At 39.8% G+C, this 27327-nt stretch overlaps 1 protein-coding gene across 13 annotated transcripts in view; it reads right to left on the reverse strand.

Moving 5' to 3' along the window:
• Positions 1-3794: 3794 nt before the first annotated feature.
• Positions 3795-27327, reverse strand: part of LPP (LIM domain containing preferred translocation partner in lipoma) — a 736773-nt gene continuing 713240 nt past the window's right edge. For 12 of the 13 annotated variants that reach the window (XM_069557960.1, XM_069558022.1, XM_069557996.1 and 9 more), the window contains 3 exons: positions 14098-14276; positions 8225-8345; positions 3976-5625 (listed from right to left, as the gene is read on the reverse strand). In XM_069557960.1, coding sequence (XP_069414061.1) covers positions 5497-5625; positions 8225-8345; positions 14098-14276 — 429 coding nt within the window. In that variant the 3' untranslated portion in view covers positions 3976-5496. Of the gene's footprint in view, positions 5626-8224; positions 8346-14097; positions 14277-27327 lie in introns of all 13 variants that reach the window. The other variant, XM_069557978.1, reaches the window with a different exon arrangement.

Below are 27327 nucleotides of genomic sequence, written 5' to 3' on the forward strand. Positions count from 1 at the left end.
TGCATTACTGAGAAATCCAAATTGTTCTTTTCAGGTTAATTTTTATAAACAGACTACAGGTCTGTAACATGTGCTTCAGGAAAAACTGTTGCTGATCTAGTCGCTGTAAAATACTGTGCCTCAAGTGTTAGGGTTTAATATGATTGTCATGGGAAAAAATGCTGATATGTGTAAAAATTCCAGAAGGATAATAAGGAAAATCCTCAAGTTTCATTGATCTAAAATAACATGCCATCACTTAAGAACACGATTGTCTTGTTGGTCAAAATGCTTTGGATTGAAAAAAAAAAAAAACAAAAACCTTAAGCTAGTCTTAGAAAGATCACTTTGCCTATAAGCTGAGAAAAGTAGGCCAGTCATAAATGAATTTGCCAAGAACTCTGTGATCTGAATCCCTGATGAAAACTCATTAAAATAAAACCGAAAGACTCTATTATCTCACCTCACTTTATGAATAAACAGAGTCTGGAAAAATATGCCTTTCTAAAGAAAGGATTTATGGATGCTGCATATATTTTGTGGTACAATTCTTCTCCTAATATGATCATAATTCCATAAGGATTGTAATGTACTGATTTAATTCATTTATGAAAAGTCCAATCAGGATAACATTAATGAGTAGAAATGTTAAGGAATAAGAAGGAGACAAGGAGGGAGGGGGAGAGCAGGAGGGAGAGGGAACTCTCACCAGGCCACACAGCTTTAATCAGATCACTTTTTAAAGGCTGGAACAATAAGTGAACTAAACAACAGCCAGGCTTCCCAGGTGGCACAGTGGTAAGGAATCCACCTGCCAGTGTAGGAGAGACATGAGAGATACCAGTTCGATCCCTGGGTCAGAAAGGAAGAGGAGGAAATGGCAACTCACTTTAGTATTCTTGCCTGGAAAATTCCACAGACAGAGGAGCCTAGAAGACTACAGTCCATGGGGACATGAAGAGTTGGGCACGACTGAGCAACTGAACACAGCACGCAACAAATAACAGCCTCGTGGGAAAAGTTACCTGTCAAGGAAATGACTTGACCTGATATATTCACGATTGCACCATAATAATGACTCAGAACCAAGATCCTCAACTGGTTCTGTATACTATTAAATTTAAAAAAAAAACACAAAAAACAGCAAACCAAAAGACTGTGGCAATTAAAGCAGTATGCTGAATAGATATTAAAGGCTCAAGTGGAAGCATGTCTTCATTAGCTGACTAAAACTAGAGTAAGACCACTAAATACGACCACTTACTCACTAACAACACCTAAGACATCACCTGTGGCATAAGAATGCTTAAAAATGTTTTCCTAATTTAGGAATCCATAAGGTACTTCCCAAGAGATAGGCGAGAACAGAAATACTGCTAGGATGCATTAAGATGAAGAGTTCAGACATCTCTGGATTTTGACTTTTCAATGAGTACATCTTTAAGATTTGGGAGGGTTATTTATGTGAAGACTCTTCAGAGGAGCATTCATAGTAGTGTAACGTTTTCTTTAAAAATAAGGCACAAATGCATGTTGCTCTCTGATTGTCTCCCGTGAAAGTGCACCAAAAGAGCGATCTTAGGAAATGAACTTGAGGCACATTTTGCAGAGGTATATCTTTTCCAGCCTCCTGGTTTCCTACAGATGGCTAAAGCAGGGTATGGAACATGCTGTCATATTTCATTCATAACACACATGTACTGAAGCTCTAGGCAACAGATGGACAATCGCTTGTTTAAACTACAAATGTGAAATACTAAGGTAGCATAGCAATATTTCTAGAAATGTATATGGAAAAAAAGCCTTTCCAAGCCAAGAGAAATGGTGAGAGGCTGTGAGGTTACATCAGTGTTTCCCTGATCTTCCTAGCAGCTGCCATAGTTTCCCCAACACCCTTCAAAACTTGATAATGGAGGGATCAAGGGGCAGCCCCAATGCAGATTTGACAAGAGAAGCCTAAACCATATCAAATAGAAATAACACTGTTATTCCTGGCTGGTTCACATTAATAGGATTTTTATTAACTAGGAAAACTGTTGGGAGTTGTGTTTTCAGAGTCCTGTCTATATTCCATAAACCCTCTACGACAGCCCCATGGTAAAATGCTCTCTTCCTTTCCCAGAACCCAAATACAAAATACTTGTTTAAATGCAATTAGAATTTTATATACTTGAAACATCATTGCAAACATCTCTGCGGAATCTTAGATAGTGAGGAAACAGTTATAGTGTTGATATCTCCACTGTATTCATCAGCATACACACAATGAAGTCATTTTGATCAGAGAAGTTGCTCTGGTAAAAACAATTTTTTAATGAAAGGAAAAAGAACCCACATCATTGAGCTGCAGAGATGTCCAGGATCTCAAAGCTTTGATGCATTTTGCTGGAACACATGACTTATTTTGAGTTTTAAAGGCCAATCTGTTCACAGATGAGACTCCATACTAAGTCAGTATGAGCTGGGGATCCAGGTGGTGGAGAAACCTAACCATGAAACACTCTGCAGAGCCCAGGACACAGTGGGTTTTTCCTCCTTTTCCACGTCTCTCATGTTACGTGGAATTACCAAATATTTCTGTTTATGACAATTTTTTTTAAACCAGTATATTTTTTAGTATATTTTTACAAACTTTCTCTTATAGACTCTATGATTTTTTTCTATTATCTATGTCTTTAAATGATAACAATCAAGACAATATATCATAAGACAGTAGAATTATAATCCTTAAGGCACTGGATCTTTATATCTGTTATAGGCATCATTTCATGTAGCTAAAACAGTAAAGAGTGATTTGGCATTGCTGATACCAAATGATTAATAGAAGACAAGAAAGCAATATAAATCATATAATTAAGAAATCCTGAAATAAAATATTTTAGGATCCTTTCCTTATTATACCTTGTGAAAGAAAAAAAAATCTAAATCTAAATATTCTGTGTATGTAGGTGCGCACATTCATTATTATAAAAGTATGATAAGTCTATATTAAAAAGAGATTTACTTTAAAAATCTTTGGTAAAGATACTCTGAGGTTACGTGATAAAAACGCACTATAAAGATTGTAAGCAAGCACTATTCTGGCAGTGTCACAGTGAGGGGCCTGTAACAGCCTTTTCTTATAACTCTCTTTTTTCTTGGCATGTAAACATTCAGTTACATAAGAACTTAAATGTAACCAACAAGTAGAATGTTACTGCATTTTTAATAGTATAAATATTTCATAAATCCTCCCTCTTTTGGCAAAATTCATAAGACTGCATTTTAAGAGATAAACTCCACCCCTCAATAAATTGGGCTTTTTCCTTTTGACCAAAAGATATTTTTTTCCCAAGTATTTCATAAAAAACAAATTGCTGAAGCAATTTAAGCTGATTATAGATAGTATCACCCCAATTGTCTAATGGTCAGTACTCTTTGAGGTCATCAGCATGCTCTCTCCTTTCATTTGGAAGACAGAAATTCAGTGATACAGTTGCCATTGTATCCTAAAATCCACATGCTGCCCAAAGTGGACCTCTTTTATTTCACATTGTGAGAAACGTGAGGTCAAGGACAAGGGATACAAGGTAAGGAAAGCACAATGGTCAAAGGACCTTTGAAAAGCTCTAACTGTGGTCGTGCTAAAACAAACTGTTTGGTAACCAAAGCAAATGAGCCACAGATTGACTTAGAAGAGCCATAGGCTTAAGGGTATCTTATTGGAAAAAAAAAAAAAAAAAAAGAACCACCTTTATGATTATTCCTACTAAAGTAAAATAAATGTAATTGGGATGCTTGAGGTCTGGATTGCAATGCAAAACATTCACAAATAATTTTTCATTTCTGAGTATTAAAATTAAAAACAAAAGTCAGACTAGAAAAGTTTATCACTTTCTAATCATGAAAAAGATCTTTGTGGAATCAAGGAAGGGTATACAGGGGAATGTAGCTATATTTGTTATATTTGATTTCTTAAACTGGATATCACAGAGATCCATTATATTATTATCTATATTTTTGTTATATTTAAAATACTTTGTAATTTAAAAGTATATACTTGCAGAAAGTTTTTAAAAAGGTTGACCTAATCTTAAAAAAAGATTTGAACAAATCTTAATCCAAAATACTTAGTTTACAAGATGGCAACCTACTACTAAGAGAAGGGTCCTTCCCTAAAGGAAACATGTCAGAACATTAAAAAAAAAAATGTATGTGGTTCTGCAGTTAGCAGGCAAGCATTTCACTGCCCCAAAAGAATCTGACTAAAGATTCCAGACTCTGCATATTTTTAGTTCAAAAAGGCAATTTCTTTTCAGTGATTGTCTATGAAAGTGTGGTGTAAATGTCACATCAGTGATATGAAAATGTCTCCTGCAATATGTATTTTGAGTTGCAGAAGAATTATAAGAATGATGAAACTGTGGTTTCACAACCTTTTCAAGTTTCCCGTCTTTTTAAGGCAAACTAAACAAAACCAAGACAATTTTATGTGCCCTGATTTGTAATTGTCAGGTAAAATGGACCTGGGCCTGGAAAAAAAAAAATCGAACAGTTCTCTACAGAGATCTTCCTCTAGTGGAACACAGCTACACCATTCTGCTAGTTGTGTTTATATGTCCTCCCTCCCCAAACAAACAAAATGTTGCAATGTATCTGATATGAAAAGTGGAACAGTACTGGAAGTTATATTCTAGAGAAAACCAAGTTTGTCCATATTATTATATCCAAGTAGCATGGAAAAAGAAAATTCTAATATTTGAGGCATAATAATGCCTTTTCAAATATAACCCAAAAATGCTTTATCCAGCATACCCCATCTGTAATTTCTGCAGAAAAAATACTGAAGTTTGGTTCTCTCTCACCAATATCTATTTTCAAATGAGCCCTGCCACTGGTCATTATAGATTTGGAATTGGGATGGCTGCAAATTCAGCTTCTTTTAATCTATGTAATTTGCAGTTTAAATTCTTTATAACCTGACATAAAATTGTGCATTTTTTCCCCAAGAGACATGCTTAGTTTAGAGCAATAAAAGACAATTTTTTTCAATACACAGAAAATGAATGACTATCTTTTATGATTGCTGCCAGTGTGGAAGTGATAGGATGGAGCCTTCAAGCCGAAAAGCACCTGGGAGTTGGCAGACTTCCCCAGGAAAAACTGTGTGACAGCAAATACCACACTAAAAAAAGCCATTCAACCAGATGAAAAGTGAGACAAACATAGGGATTAAAAGTTAAAGGAATGCAGAAGTGAATGGGATGGAGCATAATCCGTGCAAAAATGTGCAAGTCCTTGGGAACAAAGGCCTATCAAGGTTCTACATGATTAACTGTGAAATGTGTATTGTAAGAACTTGAAAAAAAAATCTCATATTCTAGGTGTTTCTAAAGAAAGGTTAATAGTGGATGAAGTAGAGACCATCCCATAGCTTGAATGCCTTTCCTCTCTTTTTCCTATTTCTCTTCTCATATTTTTTTCTTGTGTTTCATCCTTCTCGGAGCCACCAACTAACCGCTAAACAGGCGACTGGATTTAAAGGTCAGTGCTGGCCTTGGCGGTCAACACCCTGATGCGGGCAGAGTTGCAGGTCTTGCAGAGGATGTGTCCATCTAGCGGGTAGCAGCCTTGGTTATCTCCTTCAGACAGGAGACCACCACAATCCTGGAAGAAGGAAGGCAGAGGGAAAGGATGTCAGTGAAAATGGAAACAAACTCCTCTTTTCATTCAGAGCTTCCATAAAGAGGCCAATTACTATCTCTTCTCTTCCCCAGGACATCATATGATATGTCTTGCATTAAGCTGAAGCAGAGGCTGGGGACATAAATAAGAACAGGGTAAAATGACCTTCCTGAAGTCACTCAATAGGAAATACAGGTACAGAAGGAGAAGAACCTGAGAGTTTAGGCTCCCAAGAAGTTTGTTCCCTTAACCCAAACAATAAGAACAGGAGAGAATAAATCTTTATCATTTATTATTAATTTAAAGATTTTTCAAAAGTAATATACAAGGGCAAGGACAGAATCTTGTGATAATTCCAGGTCAGAAGCTAAGCTGCCGAGCGACTCCTGCTAAGCAGTGGGCCATCAACAGGCTCTGCGTCCTTACTCCAACTTTAGAAAGAAAATAAAATCCTAAGGTTTGGGGTGGGTGTGTGGAGCGGGGAATGATCCATGGTACTTTCTAAAGGGCACAGCACAGTGTAGAGGAATGAGTGCCGGGTGGGGGGCAGGCCCTTGGGTACCACCATTAGTTCTGCCCCTGCCTCTGTCACTGCAGGCAAGCCTGCAGCCACTCTAAAAATGATTCCCACAATTTCTACCTCACTGAGATGTTAGGAGGATCAAAGAGGAAAATGGATATGACTACACTTTGAAAAAAACGCCAAGAGCTACATAACCATAGAGAATTATACTACTGTTAATAGTACCTGAGCATCCATTTTGAAAAGTGTTATATGACAGTTAAACGCTGACCTTCACCTTTACAGGAAACAGAAATTTCTTCGGAAAAGAAAAATATAGTATTTCATCTTGAGGTGTGTGCCCTTGCTAACTGCAGTAGAAACTCTTTTAGAAGGTCGCAACTGCTGTGTGCCTCACCTCTGCTGTCTTCTATGACAGCAAGGGCGGGGGGCGAGGCAGTCACTGAGGTTCATATCTGAATTTGACAAATAATGAAATGTAAGTTCAAAAAGGGTGTCAGCAGGAGCAGCAGCAGCAGCAGCGATGGCACCTATAGTTATTCTTCCCAAGAAGGCCAGCTTTATGGATGAACAAGCAGATATTCTGGCGATCTAGAGACATTCGGGGAGACTGAGTGATGGAATTAAGCAGAATCTTTTGATCATAATAAACAGAAAGAAATTACATAAATGACATGGTTTTGAGCCTTTAATGACCTAACATTAACCATTACCTGGGCACCCTAAAGACCCCAGAGTCGACTGCAGTGTTGAAACTCAACTATTAGCACCTTGAAACTTAGAACCAAAAGAGCCAATACTGGGGCATCCAGAACAAGCCCGTTTTACAGGTGGGGAAGTGAGCTGTGGAGAGGGAAGTGAGTTGTCCAGGGTGATGGAGGTCTGCTACCTTTTAATTCAGTGTTCCTCCCATTCTACAGTCTTGATTCTAAGACAAAGGTACAGTACAAATTTATTTTGTATTGCTATCATTTCCTTTGGGAAGAGAAAAGGTACATCTCACACCATTCTTAGAACAAACAACAAAACCATGAAAAGTCAAAGCCTGTTGGCACATAGAGCAAGTGTGTCTAGAAATACTGGGAAGCCTGCCTCCATTGAACCTCAGTTTCTCCAACTGCAAAATAAACTCTAGGTTTTCCACACTTACAATTCAGGTCAATTCTAAGGCTAGACATTTTTATTGCTCTTTAGTCATAACACCTAGTGTAAAAGCTGGAAGTTTTTTTATTCTCTTTGGACTTCCCTGGTGGCTTAGACGGTAAAGTGTCTGTCTACAATGCGGGAGACCTGGGTTTGATCCCTGGGTTGGGAAGATCCCCTGGAGAAGGAAATGGCAATCCACTCCAGTACTATTGCTTGGAAAATCCCATGGACAAAGGAGCCTGGTAGGCTACAGACCATGGGGTTGCAAAGAGTTGGACATGACTGAGCGACTTCACTCACTCACTCACTTGCTCACATTAAGGCCAGAGAGAGGCATGCAACTGGGGCTGTAGGACTGAACAAAGCACACTGCATGAACGAGGCGGTCAGCTACAGCTCAGGTGGTAGATGGAATTGCTGCAGTCCTAGAGACTAGGGGCAGCTCGGCCAGCCCTACTGGCCCATGTCTTGGGAAAATCTCATGGGACTAGACGAGCCAATGTCAAGAGGAGGTGGTAATAGATAGTTCATATTATCTCTTGCAGATAGAAGGGGGAGCTGCTAACTGCTGCACTTAGAAGGTCTGGTAGAAAGCAGGAAAGCTTCTTCAAAAGAGAGGCCCTGGGCAAGTCATAGGACTAGGATAAAATGCTTTGAAGTCGTTTTCTGAATGTGGTGTCCTTTTGATACCCAGATTAGAGGAGAAAGACTTGCTGCCTTTGCTATATACATGATGAGATGGCCCTCGGGCAAGAAATCTCTCATCACTTCCAACTAGGGTCACAGGTCTCTTGTAAAACCCCAAGTCAAATAAACACAGGCACTAAGGGCTCTCCCAGATTTTATAATTGTGATATTTATAAAAATCTGGCTCTGATGGGCCTGGCAGGGGGTGGGGCACTGACCACAGACCTCACACCGGTAGCAGTGAACATGGAAATCACGATCCAGAGCCACAATCCGGACAGTCTCCTCCTGGCCAGGGGCAGGCATGATAGGCTCCTTGCACACAGAACAGCGGGGAGCAAATTTCCTGGAAGAGGAGAGATAGTTCTGGTTAGATATTGAACTTAAACACTGACAAAGAGGTGAAAACAAGAGAGAAGAATAGGCGCAAACCAAGAGCCAGGACATCTGGTCTACCACCTCGTGTGACCTTGAGCAAGTCACCTTCCTTCCTTGGGTCTCCTTCCTTAGCTAAAATAGGGAGTTTATCTTCAATGACTGTTGAGGTTCTTCTAGATCATACATATTATGATTTTGGGAAAGTGGGAGATGAGTGTGTGAATTGCATCTGCATACCACACACTGAGTGGCCCAGTGCAATTCACACGGGCCAGTGTGTGGCAGGGCATTCACCTGTGGAAAGACTGCAAATACAAATCCTGGGCCGGATCAATCAGAGGGGAAAATGAAGGTCTTGGCAGCCCCTACGTGCTCCTGACTTTTGCTTCTAGACTTTGTATGTGCTTACCAGGTTCTACCCAAATTTCCTGAGGTTGGTAAGTTTGCCTCACTCCCAGTTATTAAAGCGTCTTTCTTAGAAATGTGTATATATATACTAATATATATACACATATATATGTATGTATATATAAGTGTGTGAAAGTGAAAGTCACTCAGTTGTGTCCAACTCTTTACGACTCTGAGGACTATACAGTCCATGGAATTATTCAGGCCAGAATACTGGAATGGGTAGCCTGCCTTTCCCTCTCCAGGGTCTCTTCACAACCCAGGGATTGAACCCAGGTCTCCCACATTGCAGGCAGATTCTTTACGAGCTGAGCCACCAGGGAAGCCCCATATATGTATGTATGTGTATATATATTGATATATATACACATGTTTTTGAGGTCAACTATTGGTGAGAAATTTTAATATATCCTAACTCTTAATATTGCCTAACTCTTAATATTCCTTACTATGACTAATGGCCATAACATTTTTTTTTCTTATAACAGATCAGTAGGCTGCAAATACAGGCCATGCATCCATCTGTACCTTCTAGAAATTAGGTGTGCCATTTATGAAGGTGTGAAATGAGACATGATTTGCAATGGACACAGATAAGAACTGAAAAGATTGAAAAAGAAAGAAAGACCGTGCAACTCAGTTTTTTCATGGTAATGCTTTTAAGATTAATGATATTAAATTTTATCTATTTGTAGAGAGACTTAAAAAGAAATAATGATAGTAATCTAACACTTTGCAGAGCACTTTATGGTTGTCAAAGCATTTTTACATACATTATACTCTATATGTACATATTAATTTTCCTGGCAGCACCCAAAAGGCATCTGTATGGCTGCAATCTAAATAAATGTGAATTAAGCAGCAGATCAATTGATTGCTATGAAAGAAAAATTAAAAGGATCATGGTACAACTGCAGCAGTAATCAGAGTTGTTATAATTGGCATTTTATGCAAGAAGTTTATACTCAGTGGCAAAAAAACTGCTTTGGACTACCTGATTATTTTTGAATCTGGGTCATCAGTAGTGAAATAAGCAGGCTTCTGGAATCAGCTGCAAAATCTCCTTTCCCCAAACCTACTGGGACCATAAACTTTGTGAGGTCAGAAGAGTGTTTAGCCTATCACTTTATCTGTGAGCCTTCCCCAATGTCCTCAAGTAGGATTACTTACTCCTTGAGGATAAAATATCTTTCATTGAGTTTGTCTATTTTAGTAGTAATTATTTGCATGTCTTTGGAGACCTCAAAACTGTGAGCTTCCAAAGGACAAGATCTGCTTTATTTCTGAGTTTCTAGAAATAACTATTGTGACTGGTGCTGAAGATAGAAAGTCAGACAATATCTAATGGAATGAAGTATTTGCTATATTCTACATAAAAAGATGTTGCTTAGGCCTTTAAGTTCAACCTCAAGGTCTTTCCTCTTTGGAAACATATGAACAGTATTCTTGCTGAGTAATGATTCTTCCTTACCAACTGGCCTCATTAGATGAGAAAAGGTAAAGGGTAGAGACTGGAAGTGGCTTCCATAGTCCCCATGGTGTTCCCTGGCCAGCATTTTAAGGACTCTGAAAACTCCCAGGTGGTCTATTTAAAAACTTGGCTCACTAAGCAGACAGTAATAATAAAATTAATTTGATAAAAACCACTTCTGATGGTTGAAATAGCTACCATTTATTATGCACTTATTGTATGCCAAGTCTTGTTAAAACTCTATATACTTGACCTTATTTTTTTAGTGATAGCAAACATGAAGAAATCCTTTTTATCATTTCTGCTATACAGCCATGGGAGCCAAAGCTCAGAGAAGGATGGTCTCTTATTCATTGGGTCCTGGCACATTTCTAGCAATCCACAAATGGATGCTGATTAAACAAATAGATGGATGCATGTAACACCCCTGATAAGAAAGATCAAACAGTGGAATAAAGGCTCAACACAATGAAAGAGTGATTTAAATAAATCTGCTTTTCTTGGAACTGGGAATACAGAAATAAACTAAGACTCCAGCAGTCAGACTGGTGAGGGACTTCTATATATTTCTGTATTTGTTCTGTTAACATATATGGATACTGGAGTGAGTTGCCATTTCCTTCTCCAGGGGATCTTCCCAACCTAGGGATCGAACCTGGGGTCTCCCGCGTTGTGGGCAGACGCTTTACCGTCTGAGCCACCAGGGAATCCCATGCATATCCTATCATACTGCAAAAATGATTTAAGGGGTTACTGTAAAATTGTGTATGTGCATTTTTTAATCACTAATCAGGCTATGTTAAGTGCTATCTATAGTGGATTTACAAAACTATAAAACATAGAGAAAGAGATCTAAATTCAAACATGGAGCTAGGGAGAGTTTGAGATCAGAGGAAGCTTCTTTGTGTGTGCTGTGCTCAGCCGTGTCTGACTCTTTGCAACCCCACTGACTGTAGCCTGCTAGGCTTCTCTGTCCATGGAATTTTCACTAGATGATAATTGGGTTGGGCCTTGAAAGATGGCCATTTAGGTGAAATGGGAAAGTAAGTCTGTGTGTGTTTGTGTGTGTGTGGTGTGTATGGGTGTGCATTGGGGGTTAGGGTGGGATACAGGCAGTCTGCCAGGAAACTAGTTTGAGCAGTCATCTGAAATGACACATGGGAAAGAGTTTCTGCCTAACAGGATGGGGGATGTGGGCCAACCCCGACTGAAGGTGCTTATGGAGGGGATGGCCCATTAGCAAAGCTTTAAAAATAGCATTTCAGAAGCTTGTTACTCAGAGTGTAGTCCAAGACCACCTGGAAGCTGGTCAGAAATGCAGAATCTTAGGCCCCCACTCCAGAACTCCTGAACTAAACTTTGCAGTTTAACAAGATCTGTGACTGTGAGCACGCTCAAGTTTGGGAAGCACCAGTTTAAAGGACAGGATTCTAAGCAGGGGAGATAAATCCCTTCTCCTGGGCCTCCTGCATCTCAGCTTCTATTCCCAGGCTGCTCTGGCTACAGCCAAGCAGAGCTTCCTTGAGTGCAAAGAAGCCATTCTTCACTCTGTGCCCTTCTTAATGCCTGAGCTGTTCCTTCTGTCAGTAAGCTGCATTTCCCACTTAAAACACTCTGCTTCCAGAAGCCTACTCAGGCCCCAGTAATCTCTTCTGGCCCTGACAGCTCAAATCCTTGCCTGTGCCTCACCTCATCACTTTCATGGTCTTTTTTGCCTGATCTCACACATTACCTGCACTTCTTCTCTTCTTTCCTCCTGTCAAACTCCTTGCTGATCTGGGCTTCTCTCTACGAATTTCTACTTAAGCAATTTCTTTCCTTTAGCACTTAGCACAGTAATAGGCACATAGAGGGCTCTTCATAGACGTGGTTGAATTGAATGGAAAGGCATTTCCTAGAAGCTCACAAATGGGAGATCTGTTCAGAAAGACCAAGTATGTGCAGAAGGCAGCTGCGTCTCCTCTCTGTAACCCACTTTCCTTAGCCATGCAGTGTCTGCCCTGAATTGGACTTACAGCTGCTTTCTGTTCTAGTCTTTCAAGACCCAGAAACAGAGTTCTTTAAAATATATCTTTTATTTTTCTTTTTGGAAATGGGGCAAAGAGCAAAAAGCTTCTCCCCCTGCATACTTGCCAATCATGCAGACAACATTATTTTGAATAGTTTGCATTTTAACTTCCTATTGAATTAGCGATGGTGGGGACCTTTGGGGGTTTTGGATTCTTTTTCCCTTTTAATTGCTCATGTGTGCCTTCTTGGAGTGTTCAGACCCACACACATGTCACCAGTCACAAAGTCGCTAATTATGCTCCCCACTCCTCGAAATGAAAGATAAATGGCATAGATGTAAACTTACATTTGTCAGAATTGACTTCCTGTTTTAACTGAGGGGTGTAACATATCAGTCTTTTCCAGCAACAGAAACATGTGCGCTCTGATTATATCTATCAGTCTTTCTTGGATTAGAGTAAATCTAAGAAAGGAGAGAAACAGTGACAGAAATACACTCCCTATTGGTATCTTTTCACTTCCCTTAAATAGATGCAAGTTTTTTTTCATGTGTAATTAGAAGCTAAAAATATCAATAACGTGAAGTACAATTTATGCTGTGACTGCCCTTTCAAAGTGAGCCAGCCCTTCCTTGTCTAATTCAGGTTGAGAATTCCTGCCTCTGGATTTTTTTTTTTTTTTAAATTCATTCAGCCTGATGTCTTTTGGTGAGGTTTTCACTTTCTCTGCTATCTGGAAAGTGGTCAGGAAATTCTTTTTTTAAAATATGAATCTCAGGTCCCCAAGCTGCTTGCGGCAAGTACCTCCCGGTTGTTGACAATAGAGCAATGAAAATTAACCCACAAGACTGTATATTTGGAGGGCAATAGAACCCAAACTGGCGAGCCATACAAGTTCATCTCGTTGCAAGCCTCAGATGATTCTTGTGTTTGCTGCACAAAACTTCTGTGTCTGCCATTTATAAACCACACCTAGAGCTGTCATATCGTTCCTGGGAATATGCAACAAATGTGATCAACCAACAAACTGGTCAAATAAGAATAAGCAAAATACAAAGCTAGACAATTTTCATGACCATTACGTCTATAATAAAAGAGGACTCTATAAAGGAGAGAAGTGAGGAACTGGGGATATATTTTTCTAGGCCCATCAGTTAAGTGGTCTTGATCTTGAGGGTCTACTTTCTAATTGTCCTCAAAAGATTAGAAAATATCCTGAGGAAGAGGACCTGGGGGAAGGGCTTAGGGGAAGGTATGTATATGTTGATAATGGCATAAAACCACCTCCAAATATGCAAGAGGCTTGCTTTAGCAAGAGGGGTTGAATTGTTCTCTGAACAATTCAAATGTCTTCCCCTATAACTTCCTATGTGCAGAGTGGAAAAGACATGGCTCTAGAGAGAACCCTAGGCTGTCTTGGATGGGAAACTGGTCTGGTCTAATGAACAAACTGAAGAGCTCAGAGAAAACTGGGCAATTTGTCCACTGGCAACAGCTTGTTCACGTTTAGGCCAGGGAGAGCTATCCTGTGATCCTGCCTTTTTCCAGTAATATGTTCTGTGGCTGACTCAACTTTTTCACAATTAAGGTGACACAAACATGTGATGGATAAGCCCAAGGGAAGCTTTGAAGCAGAGGCCGTGCTGGAGGACCACACGGATTACTCGATATCACTTCCTGCATTGGAGGAGGGAATAAATAACTTCTTCCTAAGGTCCCACCAAATCCTGAGATTCTATAGCTTGGAGAGAGAAGATTAGCCTAGATGCCAGGCAGTAAGATCAGACCCCAAGAGGACCATCAGGTGGCAGAAGGGAGAGTAGATCGCCTACTTGTGGAAGTCCTCAATGCAGTGGATGAGGCCACCAGCGTCCACGGTGAATGGGATCCCATCCAGGCTGCGGTGGCACATCACACAGGTAAAGCAGTGAGGGTGATAAGCCTTCCCTGTGGCTCGGAGAATCCGCTCCATGATGGGCTTGGAACAAACACTGCATTGCTCCAGGGTATTCTAGGGAGGAAAAGAAAAAATGCCAATGTTAGGATGGGATGTAAGGAGCTCCACTTACATAGTAACTTATAGCATGACAATCAGTGTTCCAGAACATATGGGCTCATGTGCTTTCACATAGTATTTGGAGAAAGGCAGAGTGTTTATTACAGAGGGAGAATGAAACAGATGGATCGAGTGGCTCTTCTAAGGCCATGCAGATGTGTTTTGTGTTTTAGTCACTGAAGTCTGTCCAACTCATTAAGATCCTATGGACTGTAGCTCTCCAAGTTCCTCTGTCCATGGGATTTCCCAGGCAAGAACGCTGGTGTGGGGTGCCACACCCTCCTCCATGGGATCTTTCTGGCTTGAGGATCGAACCTGTGTCTCCTGTGCTGGTAGAAGGATTCTATACCACTGAGCCACAAGGGAAGCCCTCTGGCTTTGTACAGCAACTCAATTTTGCTGTAGTGGCAGGAAGGCAGCCACAGACAATGTGTAAATAAATGATCATGACTGTGTTCTAATATAAAACTTTATTTACAAAAGCAAGCTGGATTTGGCCATGGCTATAGTTGAGCTTCCTAAGTGGCACTAGTGGTAAAGAACCAGACTGCCAATGAAGGAGACCTAAGAGGCGCAAGTTCAGTCCTTGGATTGGGAAGATCCCCTGGAGGAGGGCATGGCAACCCACTCCAGTATGCTCACCTGGAGAATCCCATGGACAGAGGAGCCTGGCAGGCTGCAGTCCATAGGGTTGCAAACAGTCAGACACGACTGAAGTGACTTAGCACATAGTTGGCTGACCTCTGAACTACACAATCTGGGTTCTCCACTGGAAGAATACTTCTCTATTACTTCTAAAACTGGATTAGTCATCAAAATCTTACCAGGATCACTCAGAACCTTAACGTTTTAGAGTGGTCTCTCTGATGACCCAGACTCGCAGAGAGCATGCTGGTTATAGAACCCAATGAAAGATCAGTAAAATCAATGATGTTTTGATCATTTAAACCCTTGATTCAAACACCATCTCCACATTTAGTGTTGGGAACTCTTGATGGAAATATTGAACCTAGAAGGTTTTGAGTCTAGAGGGTTTGTTGAACCTAGAGGGTTTCACTTTTGAGAAATGAAATAAGAAAGTCAAATTTATTTGGCTTTAAAAATATATTCAGCTTTAAAAATAAATCCTCCTACCCTTTTAAAATTGATATCATTTATTGAGTCAAGACTCAGAAAGATTGATAAAAGACTTTCCATCCTTGCCTAGAACTGTATGCTGTCTTACCAGACAACAGAGTTTCACATGTAATATGCAATATTCTAACTGAGATGTTTGGACTGACTCCATGAGTTTATAAGCTAGAATAAATCTGGGATAGGGATCTGATTAGAAAACTGCAAAACTGGAAGGGATATGGAAATGGAGAAGAAATATTTCCCTCTTACCACTGGAAATTTTTAATGGGCATGAGGCAAGCTATGTCTGTTGGTAGATAGATAACCAGTGTGCTGGTAACAACCAGAGGAACGGTGCCTGAGTGGCTTCTTGTTTCCATCTCTTCTCCTGTAACACTTGCCCATCCTCATACTGACTTTCAGTTTCCTTTCTAAAATACAGGTATGATTAAGTAGCTTTCCTGCCAGAAAAACTTCTATGGCTCCTCATTGGGAAAAGAGCTAGTTCCTCACTTGACATGCAATCTCCTGTTTTAGGCTCAGATTTCCCTAATGTTTCAGACTGCTACTCTTGCACAAACCAATGAGGAACTTCCATACTTCTGTGCGTTGTCATGCCTAGAAGGAATCACAGTTTGCTGTTTTGACCTCTGAAGGTATGGACCAGAAGCCATCTTCCCAGGCAAGCCTTCTTCAGTAACTTCAGTTGGAATAAACTGGTTTTTTTTTCTTTCTCCCTTTCCTAAGCACTTAATTCATGTTGCCTATAGCACTTACAATATTCACTGCATTACAATTATTTGCACATATGGGTGTTTCCTATACTATACTGTGATTCTGGCAGGGATTATGTCTTTTTTTTTTTTTTTTTTTTTTTTTGTATTTTTAGTTTTTTATTTTTTAAATTTTAAAATCTTTAATAGGGATTATGTCTTAAGAATGTTTCTTTGTCCCATGCTTTTCCCCTGGTGGCTCAGATGGTAAAAAAAAAAAAAAATCTGCCTGCAATGCAGGAGACCCAGGTTCAATCCCTGGGTTGGGAAGATCCCCTGGAGAAGGAAATGGCAACCCACTCCAGCATTTTTGCCTGGAGAATTCCATGGACAGAGAAGCCTGGTGGGCTACAGTCTATGGGATCGCAAAGAGCCAGGCATGACTGAGAGACTAACACTTTCACTTTTTTATCCAGCATACTACCTGGAATAAAAAGAATCCTAGGGGGAACATATGCAGAAAGAATGAAGGAAGGAATATTGTTTACATCCCACTCTGGCATCACAGTGCTGGCCCGAGTCCCCTAACTCTGGAATCCAGAGGACAGCAAATCCACCTCCATTCTCTCCTCCAAGCTGTGGTTGCTGCAGATTCTGAAATTGCTTAGTATGCCTCTGGTCACAGTCTAAACTCATGGAAACTATTAACCTATTTTCCCCCCATTTTGAAGTGGTAAAATTAAAATAGCAGAAGAACATAAGATGAGAGTCTGGAGATGACGATGGTCTGGACAATGAAGGCCCTGGTTCTTTTCTACCCTGGTGATCTGAGCTAATGTGGCTGGAAACTGTCTTCCCAGGGTTTGTGTTTTGCTCTTCTGTGGGTTTTAACTTTTTCTTTTTTAAAGCCAACCCTGTAATGGAGTTGAACAAACCAGAAAATGCTTGACCAGAAAACGTTTTTGTTTGCATTGAGGCTTGGCTGCAAGATTTAGCCCATTTACTCAAAACCAGCAGCAACATATAAAGTTGAGTCAGTTTCTAAGGAAAGACTTTATGGCCCAAGTTTAAAGGGCAGGTAATCGGAACATTTCTGCTACAAAAGAAAGCGTAAAATATTCCTAAAGTGAGACTGCAGTAAAATGCCCCCACATCAGAAAATAAAAGCTCCAAGAATGTATCTGACTAGAAGCTTGGATTAGTGAATGGTTGAGGACATATGAATCTTCTTGAGCCAGTTCCCTTTACTGTATTCATCTCTCAGTCTCCAACTGGTCCATTAGGACCTTTAGACATATCTTCTCTTAGAGAAAGGACAGACTGTATAAATGTCTGGGAGGAGGACTCTAGGAGTTCCTCTAGTCCAGGCCTCTGATTTCACAGGTGAGAAAACAGACCCGGAAGACTGACACGGCTGGAACCTGAGTCATGGAAATGATTAGGAGTAGAGGATGGGCTGGTACCTGGTTCCTGACTCCCAATAATTCAGGTAGGGATCTGATGAGTTAATTCTGTAGTCACAGAGAAACAAAGTGCTGGATGAAGAAGATGAATTGTCCCTCTGGATTTGTCAACATCTACTGTATGAACTTAGGTAGATGATTTTTCCTCCCTAGACCTTGGTTTTCTCATCTGTAAAACAGTGACTAATTTCAGCTCTGCAGTTTTATTAGTCTGTGATATATCAGTAGAGTCATTCAGTCATGTCTGATTCTTGGCAACTCCATGGACTGTAGCCCACCAGGCTCCTCTGTCCATGGTGATTGTCCAGGCAAGAATACTGGAATGGGTTGCCATGCCCTCCTCCAGGGGATCATTCCAAGCCAGAAATCAAATCCAGACCTCTCTCATTGCAGGAAGATTCTTTACCATCTGGGCCACCAGAGATGCCCTGATATATCAGTATTAACCAATACAGGCATCGGTCAATATTTCCATTACTAGAGATATACTAACAACAACTGAATGACCCTTCCTCCGAGGCTTGAAACAAGGGTTCGTGTGTCAGAAACCTGGACTCTCTAACCTTTACTTTACCTTACCACTCGGAATTCCAGAAGTTACTAAAGGTAGAATCTTAAGCATGACAGATCTTTGTGTCTTCTTATAGAAGTTTATTTTAAAGTCAGACTAAAAGATACACATTTTATCAGTTCAGTTCAGTTCAGTTCAGTCGCTTAGTTCTGTCCGACTCTTTGCGACCCCATGAATCGCAGCACGCCAGGCCTCCCTGTCCATCACCATCTCACGGAGATCACTCAGACTCATGTCCATCGAGTTCGTATGTCATCCAGGCATCTCATCCTCTGTCGTCCCCTTCTCCTCCTGCCCCCAATCCCTCCCAGCATCAGAGTCTTTTCCAATGAGTCAACTCTTCACATGAGGTGGCCAAAGTACTGGAGTTTCAGCTTTAGCATCATTCCCTCCAAAGAAATCCCAGGGCTGATCTCCTTCAGAATGGACTGCTTGGATCTCCTTGCAGTCCAAGGGACTCTCAAGAGTCTTCTCCAACACCACAGTTCAAAAGCATCAATTCTTCAGAGCTCAGCCTTCTTCACAGTCCAACTCTCACATCCATACATGACCACAGGAAAAACCATAGCCTTGACTAGATGAACCTTAGTCGGAAAACTAATGTCTCTGCTTTTGAATATGCTGTCTAGGTTGGTCATAACTTTTCTTCCAAGGAGTAAGCGTCTTTTAATTTCATGGCTGCAATCACCATCTGCAGTGATTTTGGAGGCCAAAAAAATAAAGTCTGGCACTGTTTCTACTGTTTCCCCATCTATTTTCCATGAAGTGATGGGACCGGATGCCATGACCTTCATTTTCTGAATGTTGAGCTTTAAGCCAACTTTTTCGCTCTCCTCTTTCACTTTCATCAAGAGGCTTTTTAGCTCCTCTTCACTTTCTGCCATAAGAGTGGTGTCATCTGCATATCTGAGGTTATTGATATTTCTCCTGGCAATCTTGATTCCAGCTTGTGTTTCTTCCAGTCCAGCGTTTCTCATGATATACTCTGCATAGAAGTTAAATAAGCAGGGTGACAATATACAGCCTTGACGTACTCCTTTTCCTATTTGGAACCAGTCTGTTGTTCCATGTCCAGTACTAACTGTTGCTTCCTGACCTGCATTCAGATTTCTCAAGAGGCAGGTTAGGTGGTCTGGTATTCCCATCTCTTGAAGAATTTTCCACAGTTTATTGTGATCCACACAGTCAAAGGCTTTGGCATAGTCAATAAAGCAGAAATAGATGTTTTTCTGGAACTCTCTTGCTTTTTCCATGATCCAGCAGATGTTGGCAATTTGATCTCTGGTTCCCCTGCCTTTTCTAAAACCAGCTTGAACATCAGGGAGTTCACGGTTCACGTATTGCTGAAGCCTGGCTTGGAGAATTTTGAGCATTACTTTACTAGCATGGGAGATGAGTGCAATTGTGTGGTAGTTTGAGCATTCTTTGGCATTGCCTTTCTTTGGGATTGGAATGAAAATTGACTTTTTCCAGTCCTGTGGCCACTGCTGAGTTTTCCAAATTTGTTGACATATTGAGTGGAGCACTTTCACAGCATCATCTTTCAGGATTTGAAATAGCTCAACTGGAATTCCATCACCTCCACTAGCTTTGTTCATAGTGATGCTTTCTAAGGCCCACTTGACTTCACATTCCAAGATGTCTGGCTCTAGATTAGTGATCACATCATCATGATTATCTGGGTCATGAAGATCTTTTTTGTATAGTTTTTCCATGTATTCTTGCCACCTCTTCTTAGTATCTTCTGCTTCTGTTAGGTCCATACCATTTCTGTCCTTTATCGAGCCCATCTTTGCATGAAATGTTCCCTTGGTATCTCTAATTTTCTTGAAGAGATCTCTAGTCTTTCCCATTCTGTTGTTTTCTTCTATTTCTTTGCATTGATCGCTGAAGAAAGCTTTCTTATCTCTTCTTGCTAGTCTTTGGAACTCTGCATTCAGATGCTTCTGTCTTTCCTTTCCTCCTTTGCTTTTCGCTTCTCTTCTTTTCACAGCTATTTGTAAGGCCTCCCCAGACAGCCATTTTGCTTTTTTGCATTTCTTTTCCATGGGGATGATCTTGATCCCTGTCTCCTGTACAGTGTCACGAACCTCATTCCATAGTTCATCACACATTTTATAGAAATATGAAAATTTTAAAAATTAGATTAAAATGAAATGTTTGTTGGTCAGTCATGCCCACCTCTTTGTGATCTCATGGACTGTAGCCTGCCAGGCTCCTCTGCCCATAGAATTTTCCATGCAAGAATACTGGAGTGGGTAATCATTCTCTTTTTCAGGGGATCTTCCCAACCCAGGGATCAAACCTAGAGTCTCCTGCATTGCCAGCCAATTATCATCTGAACTGCTAGGGAAGCCCATAAAATGAAATGGTGAATAAATAAAATTGTATTTAATAAAAGAGAAAAAGAAATAACAAATCTTCAAGCAAACAAGGAGAAGATGGGTGTCTCAGTATCTACTCAAATTGCATCTTGTCCGTGGAGTAGGGACACCAAGTTTGACAGCCTAAGGCCCTCAAAAATGAATAGAGGGCTTCATGACCTGACTTTGGACACATCTCTACTGCTCTTTCCCATAGGCCCCACCTGCTAGCTGCCACACTAAGCTCTCTGCCACGTCTTTAATAGCTGTGTTCTTTTAAAAGCCCAGACTACTAACATTCTTCCTTGTTTAGAGAATACTTACCCATTCTCCAAAGTTAAGCTCCAGTGTTACCTCTTCTGCAAAACCTTTCCTAATCCTCCCTTTGTTATACTCCAAGAAGAAGAAGTCAGTTCTACTCCTATTGGATTGTATTATGCTTCTTCTATGACACTGAATATAACAATGTCCTTGACTTAAAGGTTCATGTCAACCTCCATGACCAAACAGTGGCCACCCTGCTCTCCTGGTAGGGAGCCATAGTCATAGGTTGAGTTTCCTAGGAAACAGTTTCTGAAACAGAGATTTACACAAAAGAAGTTATTGAAGAGTGTCTTTGAGCTCATACCTGTGGGAGAGAACAGGCAGCCTCTGGAGAGAGGGAGGAATTGAACTATGATGCGGTTATAATAAAGGTTTCTGATAGTTTCATGGAGAACTCTGGAGTTAGGATAACTGTGCAAACTCGTCTTTCCCTGAAGTTAGGGGTTAGGATGTTTATACCCTTATATCTGCCATCCAATGGATACAGCCTGCTTGCAAGGAGGAAGAATGATGTTGGGATGAGGGTGTTCCCTTCACTTCAGGTTAAACAGGGGTTCTGGGCAGTGCACTACAGTATCCATAACAGTAAACATCTTTGCCCAGGGCCTGCATGGTCCATGATACACATTAGGCAAGAGGGAACGAGGTGTAAAAGGAAGCTTCCCAGGTGGCTCAGTAGCAAAGAATTTGCCCGTCAATGCAGGAGACATGGGTCCGACCCCTGACCTGAGAAGATCCTACATGCCTTGGAGCAACAAACCCGTGAGCCACAACTAATGGGCCTGTGCTCTAGAGCCCATGCTATGAAACAAGAGAAGCCGCCACAATGAAAAGCCCAAGCAAGACAGCTAGAGAGTAGCTCCAGGTCTCCCCAGCTAGAGAAAAGCCCGCACAGCAATGAAGACCAGCAGAACCAAAAAATAAACCCTAGGCTTATTTGAAGATTTTTAAGGAATTTTTGAAAATATTTTAAGCAGTTACTCAAATGAAAGTATCATTAATGAGAGAAGATGTTAGAGTAGCAGAAAAAAAAAAGAAATTATTTAACTGCTAAAAGGCATAGCTTATAAACTTTTTTGAAGTGATGGCAATACAATTGTGATTAAAAGCAAAAAGTGAAAATAAAAATAAAACTGTCAACAAATATTGTACACAAAACTCCCAAATGCAACTGTTTTTAAATGAGAGAGACAATCTGGTTGTATCTTTTCTATCCTTGGATAATGTATAAATAACTTCTCTAATTCACAGGCATAAGAGCTGGAAGTATCATCTGAATATAAATGAAGGATACAGGTAACACAAGCATTGACTGTAGTTAAAATGATGAAGAAAAGAATATTTCTATAATTTATATATTCCTTAGGTGTATGTGTGTTCCCTGTTGCAGATTAAATCAAGAGACATAAGTATTTGAAGATTTGGAAGACTATAAAGTACTGCCATTTAGAAATGTTAAAATTTTCATTTCATAAAATTAAAATGTGATCTTATATTCAGTCTTTATTGTTTTTTTCTTTTTAGGTACTAAAGCAATACTGGAACAGAAAAGACTCTTGGAAAGAGAAGGGTGACATCTCATGTTCTAGATACAGTTTTGGTCTTGCTGAGCTAAGAATAAAAAGAAAGAAATGAGGAGAACTAGAAAATATGAGACTTTTAAAAGTCTTTAGAGATTATTGTGGTCCTGGAGTTTTCAACTGCCCTTACTTGTCCTCTCTTCCCCAATCCTTTGTTCAGGGAAGCAATTTATCAAGGAAGCACATCCGAAAGAGTTCAAAATCACTTCTGGATGGAGAGAGGAGAGGATGAAGCCTGTTGGGGGGGAGGGGTGTGGTATATGCAGTACAGATTAAAACCCATCCATCTGGTCCCAACTACCAGATTCAGAAGACTAAAGGGCAGCAAGGGAAAACAACAAGTGGAAGATATGTAATTAGAGGATACGTCTAATTCTCCATCCAGTGGGTAGCCCCACTGCTACATCACAGCATACCTATTCCATATTTCAGTTGACATACTCCACATTGCAAATGAAAGGCAGGTGACCCGCAAGCTACATGCGTATAAAACAGAGAGGAAACACGTTGAGATCTTAAGACAGTTCGTCTACTGTCAATTTCATTGGCTCCCACAGGGTAAGCCAGAAAACTCATTGCTGGATCCCTAGCATCTACAACAGTATCCTTGCCTAAAACTGATGCTCCATAAATATTAGTTTCATCATGAATAACCAAACTCTTGATACTTGACATAAAATGAAATACAATCTAGTCATGCAAAACAACTCTCTAGTCCAAAGCTTCTCAACTGGCAGGCTAATCCACAGTGCCTCTAATGGGGCCCAGGTGTCCCATGTTTGGAAGGGTCAGAAGGGGCCAGAGGTTCTATAGTCCCTGAACGGTAGTTACCTTGGGCCAGGAGAAGCCTCATCTACTCACTCCAGTGTGCTCAATGAAGGCCATCACTTTTCACATGAATCATGATGTAAAAAAGACTGGAAAGCATTACCTAAGTGTAGGTATTCCCAACAGAATAGCAATGTGGTACAGTAAGAAGAGAACATGGCTATGACTCAGCAAGCTTCACTGAAAGGCCACTGACATTATTTACATTCAAATAATTGTATTATCTACCTTAATTTGGGAATAAAGACGTGTTCTTGATTCTGGTAATCAAGGCTTCCCAAATAATGACAGTACTTTTCGGTTTCCTTCACAGATGAAGACATCATCTTATCTCGTTAGTTTTTCAAATAAGCCCACAGTATATAACCATCGAACAGCTCTGCCTCCCAGGAAGGCATGCATTACCCATCAAAAGTTCTCTTGCATTTTCCAAGTGTCCTTCACCTATATCTGTATCTTAACCTAAATCTCTATTGTGTTTATATCTAATATGTGTTTCAAAAAGACTGAAAATAACAAGTTACCCTATGACTGTGATTTTTCAATTAGAATAAAAATTCCTACTCGATAGATGAGAATTCTAATTTTTTCAAAACAGGAAAAATTTTGAGTCAATTTAGCAGACGGCATCAATACCTCAAGATGTATTTTCTTTTGATGTCATTACCTCCACACACAAAATGACAGCTATGAAACATGTCACTGAAAATTCAGTTTAAGAACTTCAGCATTCTTATTTTTGTCATTTTGGTTCATCTTTTTGAGCATAACTCTTTGCATCCCATGCCTACATAACATGCACTTTCTTATAAATCCCTTTTAAAGAAACTTTTCACATGTTTTTCTGATGAGCAGAGTTGTCTGTCCCCTTAATTTAGCATTACAGAAAGCCTCAAGAGGAGGACAAAACATTCAACATCCTGGCAGGTACAGTTGAAGAGAGAACAGACAAAGAGACCATCCCTACCCTCAGAAGCTCCCACTGTGGGGGGGCGAGGGAGACACTTCTATAAATAACTGACTGGAGGTAAAGGGCACAACAAATTGCTATTACCAAGGAATGAGTAATATGTGATGGGAGCACAGAAGAGAGTAATTGCTTATGAATGGTGAGGGAGCAGGCAATGGGTGGTGATGTATGGTTCTGGGAATCTATTGTGGGCGGGACTTGAGTAGCTCTTGGAAAAAAAACACATCATAACAGTTTTTGGAACTAATGTTGTGCTAAAACAAAAGTCTTCATTATGTAAATCCCAGATATGCCTACTCTGAGACAAAATTCATTCCACAAGAAGAGTATTGTAACAAAATGAGCACATTGGACAGCACTGGTAAAGGGAACTTGACATTGCTAGAGATGAGTGTCTATGTGTTAAACTACTGCAAACAAAACATGTGACTACTATAACAGCATTTAGAGGAAACAATTTTTATAAGATTTTCTGTTTTTATTTGGACTAAATAAATTGAGTTTAAAACTAAGAAACGTGTCTTAAAACCACAAGGGAAAAAGCCAACAGAAAGAACAAAAACAGACAATTAGATCATTTTATTCAATTTTACCATAAGCCACAAATCACATTCCTCACAAAGTAAATAAATGCCCTGGTGTTTATTCTGAAGCACTGGGGTTAGGATTACAATCTGAGCTTTAGTGAATTAAAAAAAGACACTCCATTAAAGGGCATTTAGCTTGTCTCTACCTTCAGGCCCAGAGAGGTACTATTTTACCTTAAAAAGTATAGCCTTTATGGAACAAGGTTCTTTCAAAACAAAAACACTTATCTTGAACGTTTCCTAACCCTTGAGAAATAAGATGGGGGAGCTGGGACTCATGAGCATCTTAGACGTTTATGCCAGGAGCATAATTAAAAGATCACAGAACTCCATTGAGAGTATTGTGAGAGGAGGAAAGAGTGGAATTCCTTTCCTTCTAAGCTAAGTCAGATAGATGATAGAATTGTCTTTACAACATCATCAAGGTACAATCTGTTGGGACTTGTTAACTCTGGAATCAGAGAAGAGTCTGCTATATGGGGTAAGAAAATTATTGGTAGGTTCAAGAAACCTGCATCTCTTGAATTTTCTATGCAATTTTCTTGACCACTTTGGCCTTCTGTTTCCTCATCTACTATACAAGATTGAAAACATTTACACTCTAGTTCTGTGAGAACTAAATGAGGTCATATATATGAAAATAAGACACAGAGCCTGGTTGTATAATAAATGCTAGTTTTGTTTAATTCTTATCAATTTTAGGGGACTAGAACGTACATTTAATTAATCTGACCTTTGATCATTTAATTAAACTATTATAAGTACTACATTTCTAATTTTTGTATCACCATCAATCTCATATTTTATATCTTTACTAAAACAAATGGATTATTGAAGGAATTCTGTGTATGATACTCTAGGACAACTGGATAACATAATAATATAAAATAGGCTCTTGGATTTCTAAGATTCCTTGCTATGTCCACGAGAATTTTGTGGAAGAGCTATTTTCACTTTTAGGTACAATTTTTATATCGCAAACCCGGAAATACCTTAGTTCTTCATAAAAGTAATTTGTATCATTTTATACTCTCAAAATAAAAACTGACATCTTGCTTTGGTAGAGTTTTTAATGTTTAGTAACTACACAACCAGGGCCTCATTTGATCTCTGCAATAATCTATCAGAGTCAGCAGAATGGTAGAATTCTTTTCCCTGTTATATATCACATAACTATAAACGTGGTCAGATTTGAACCTCTATCTTTAAAGTCCAAAGACAAAGTTGTTTATTCTGCTACTTTACCCTGTCCTCCAGTTAATAGATTTTTCCTATATCTTGTTATTAATATGTAGTTCCATATAAAGGCAATTACATTGAATGCAAATATCAGTCTTTAGCAAACTGATATGCTATAGCCTTTCACAAATACAGTTTGCTTGAGCCTGAAAAACTTATTAAAATCATCTTGTCCAACTTGCTCCCCTTATTTACTAGGACACTGCATGCAGGGAAGTTGGTTGCCTAATGAAAACTAGTTAAAGAGCTAAGGTCAGGACCCAACTGCCTTGGTTTCTATACAGTATTCTTTCCAAACCCCACAATAGGTGATTTTTGGAGCACCAAACCCTCTCTTCGGTATTCTGGCCCTTGTTAACAATAAGAATATGCAACTCTTGCTGATTAGTTATTGATGATTATTTACATTACCAATGGAAAATCATTAGGGTGAGTCTATTGCAACTGTCAAAACAAGATTGGAGAACAAAACGTTCTCCAGATAATAACTCAGAGGAGCTAATCCTAAACTCAGCAACACGGCATGATGTCTTGCCTATGCATTCATGCTCAGTTGTGTCCAGCTCTTTGTGACCCCATGGGCTGTAGCCTGCCAGGCTTCCCTGTCCATGGGATTTTTCCAGGCAAAAATACAGGAGTGAGTTGCTATTTCCTCCTCCAGGGAATCTTCCTAACCCAGGGATTGAACCTGTGTCTCTGTGTCTCCTGTGTTGGCAGGTGGATTCTTTATCACTGAGCCACCTGGGGAGACACAGCGTCTTGGGTCCAGCTTTTATAAAGCCTGGCATTTGCAACTTGTAAACAGAGGTTATTAATAGACACTCAGACCAGTTTTACTGAGGCAGATGCTTCCCAGAATAGCTAGAATTTCATAGTATCTTGGACAAAATTCCATAATTTGAGTATCAATTTTCTCATCTATAGAATGAGATATAATTACTTGTCCTGTCTACCTCTCAGAATTGTGATAATTAAGTGAGATAAGAAATGTAAGATGCACTTTAAAGAATGTAAACAGATGTAAAAATATTGTTATAAAGTTCTTTTTTCTGGGCAAAATTACTATTCCACATGAGGATAGACTCTAATTATTAGTTCTTTTTAGTCAGCTGAGAGGCTAATATATATTACTCTTATTATTGAAGAGAAGAAAATATGGTCTGCATACACAGACATCCACAATCCTATGCATACTGGTATACTGAGTTTGAGAAAATGCAATATGTTTTTTCCTCTCATTCTTGTTTTTTTT

Source organism: Ovis canadensis, chromosome 1, assembly GCF_042477335.2.
Source record: "Ovis canadensis isolate MfBH-ARS-UI-01 breed Bighorn chromosome 1, ARS-UI_OviCan_v2, whole genome shotgun sequence".
Classification (NCBI taxonomy): domain Eukaryota; kingdom Metazoa; phylum Chordata; class Mammalia; order Artiodactyla; family Bovidae; genus Ovis; species Ovis canadensis.